The following is a 1699-nucleotide window of genomic DNA, read 5'->3' as shown; positions in this document are numbered from 1 at the left end:
GAAGAAGAACAAGGAAGAAGAAGAACAACAAAGAATACAAGAACACACACAAGAAGGAAAACACAAAGATTGATATTGATTCAAAAGAAATGGCGTACGAGAAGAAAGTCAACGAGCTTAACCTTAAAGACACGGAGCTATGTCTTGGATTACCAGGAAGAACAGAGGAAATCAAAGAAGAACAAGAGGTTTCTTGCGTTAAAAGCAACAACAAGCGTCAATTTGAGGAAACTCGTGATGAAGAAGAATCTACACCTCCTACGAAGTAAGTAGAGAGATCTGAGTTTTCCAAATCGATTTCTTTCAAATTTATTGGCTCTTGAATAGTTTTACTCATCTTTCTTTCCTCAATTTACAGAACTCAAATCGTTGGATGGCCACCGGTGAGATCTTACCGTAAGAACAACAGTGTGAGTTACGTGAAAGTGAGTATGGACGGAGCTCCATACCTCCGAAAGATCGATCTCAAGACATACAAAAACTACCCCGAGCTTCTCAAGGCGTTAGAGAACATGTTCAAGTTCACCGTTGGTGAATACTCTGAGAGAGAAGGATACAAAGGATCTGGATTTGTACCAACATACGAGGACAAAGATGGCGATTGGATGTTGGTCGGTGATGTTCCATGGGATATGTTCTCTTCTTCTTGTAAAAGACTCAGAATCATGAAAGGATCCGATGCTCCTACTCTAGACGCTTCCTTATGATCCAAAGAAGATGAGAAGCTTTTGTTACAAAGGAGATGACTAGGATCTACGAATGAAAAAAAAAACCCTTTTTGATTTGATTCTGATCGGAGTTTGACTAAAGTTGACCGCAAAAACAAACTTCAGGGGTTTTGTCCGATGAGAGATCCATCATCCATCTCAGTGATGTTCTTTTTGTTTTTGTTTTTAGATTTGATGGAGTTTGATGTAAAGATACATGAGCTTTTATGTATAATACGGGCACATATACACAATATAGATGTTTTGATTAATTATATAGCAATGTTTTTTTTTTTTTTTTTTACACTAATAGCAATGTTCCATAAAGTTTTCTGTACTTGATCAACAACATCATATTTTAAATTTCTGAAACTTATACAAATTTGTTTGACCAATGTTATTATTATCTTAAGAAAACTCTAATTCATATTTACTTTATTTGTGCATGAGGTTTTTTTGGTATTCTTTAATATTTTTTTTGGTATTCTTATTTTTGCATGAGATGATTTGATGGTTTGGTAAATTACTCCCTCAGTTTCAATTTATTAGATGTATTAGATAAAAACACGAGATTTAAGAAACTATCTTACACAATTTTGTTGTTTTCTATATTGAAAACATAAATTTATACCTAATATAAACAATTCAACCGATAGTAATAGTAAGAAATACTGCAGAATATTAATGATTACCAAAGCTAAATACTGTAACTTGAATTTGCACATAAAATTGTAAAATCTAAATAATATGAGATAGAAGAAGAAAACCACTACTATATGAATTTTTCTTAGGTTAGATCGATTAATATTAGTTTATTATGGGGATAGATTAATTATTTTGAGTTTCCTAACAAAAGGAGAAAGTTTGTGTTATCATCTCATATTTTTAAGGGGAGTTGAGAGCTTGTGAAGTTTCATTGGTCTCTGTTTCTGACTGAGATGAATGGTGTGTCAGCTTTTGTTCCATCTCAATCAGGATTGGAGCTTCTTGTA

At 33.3% G+C, this 1699-nt stretch overlaps 1 protein-coding gene across 3 annotated transcripts in view; it reads left to right on the top strand.

Annotated features, from left to right (window-relative positions):
* LOC104746778 (auxin-responsive protein IAA2) overlaps positions 1 to 1004 on the top strand; it is a 2034-nt gene extending 1030 nt beyond the window's left edge. The window contains exons 2-3 of one of the 3 annotated variants that reach the window (XM_010468300.2): positions 69 to 265; positions 359 to 1000. In XM_010468300.2, coding sequence (XP_010466602.1) covers positions 90 to 265; positions 359 to 707 — 525 coding nt within the window. In that variant the 5' untranslated portion in view covers positions 69 to 89 and the 3' untranslated portion in view covers positions 708 to 1000. Of the gene's footprint in view, positions 1 to 6; positions 266 to 358 lie in introns of those variants that run through there. The other 2 variants (XM_010468298.2, XM_010468301.2) reach the window with 2 other exon arrangements.

This window comes from Camelina sativa, chromosome 15, assembly GCF_000633955.1.
Source record: "Camelina sativa cultivar DH55 chromosome 15, Cs, whole genome shotgun sequence".
Lineage (NCBI taxonomy): Eukaryota > Viridiplantae > Streptophyta > Magnoliopsida > Brassicales > Brassicaceae > Camelina > Camelina sativa.
Note: the sequence above shows the minus strand (reverse complement) of the source record. Positions and strands in the feature narration are given on the sequence as shown.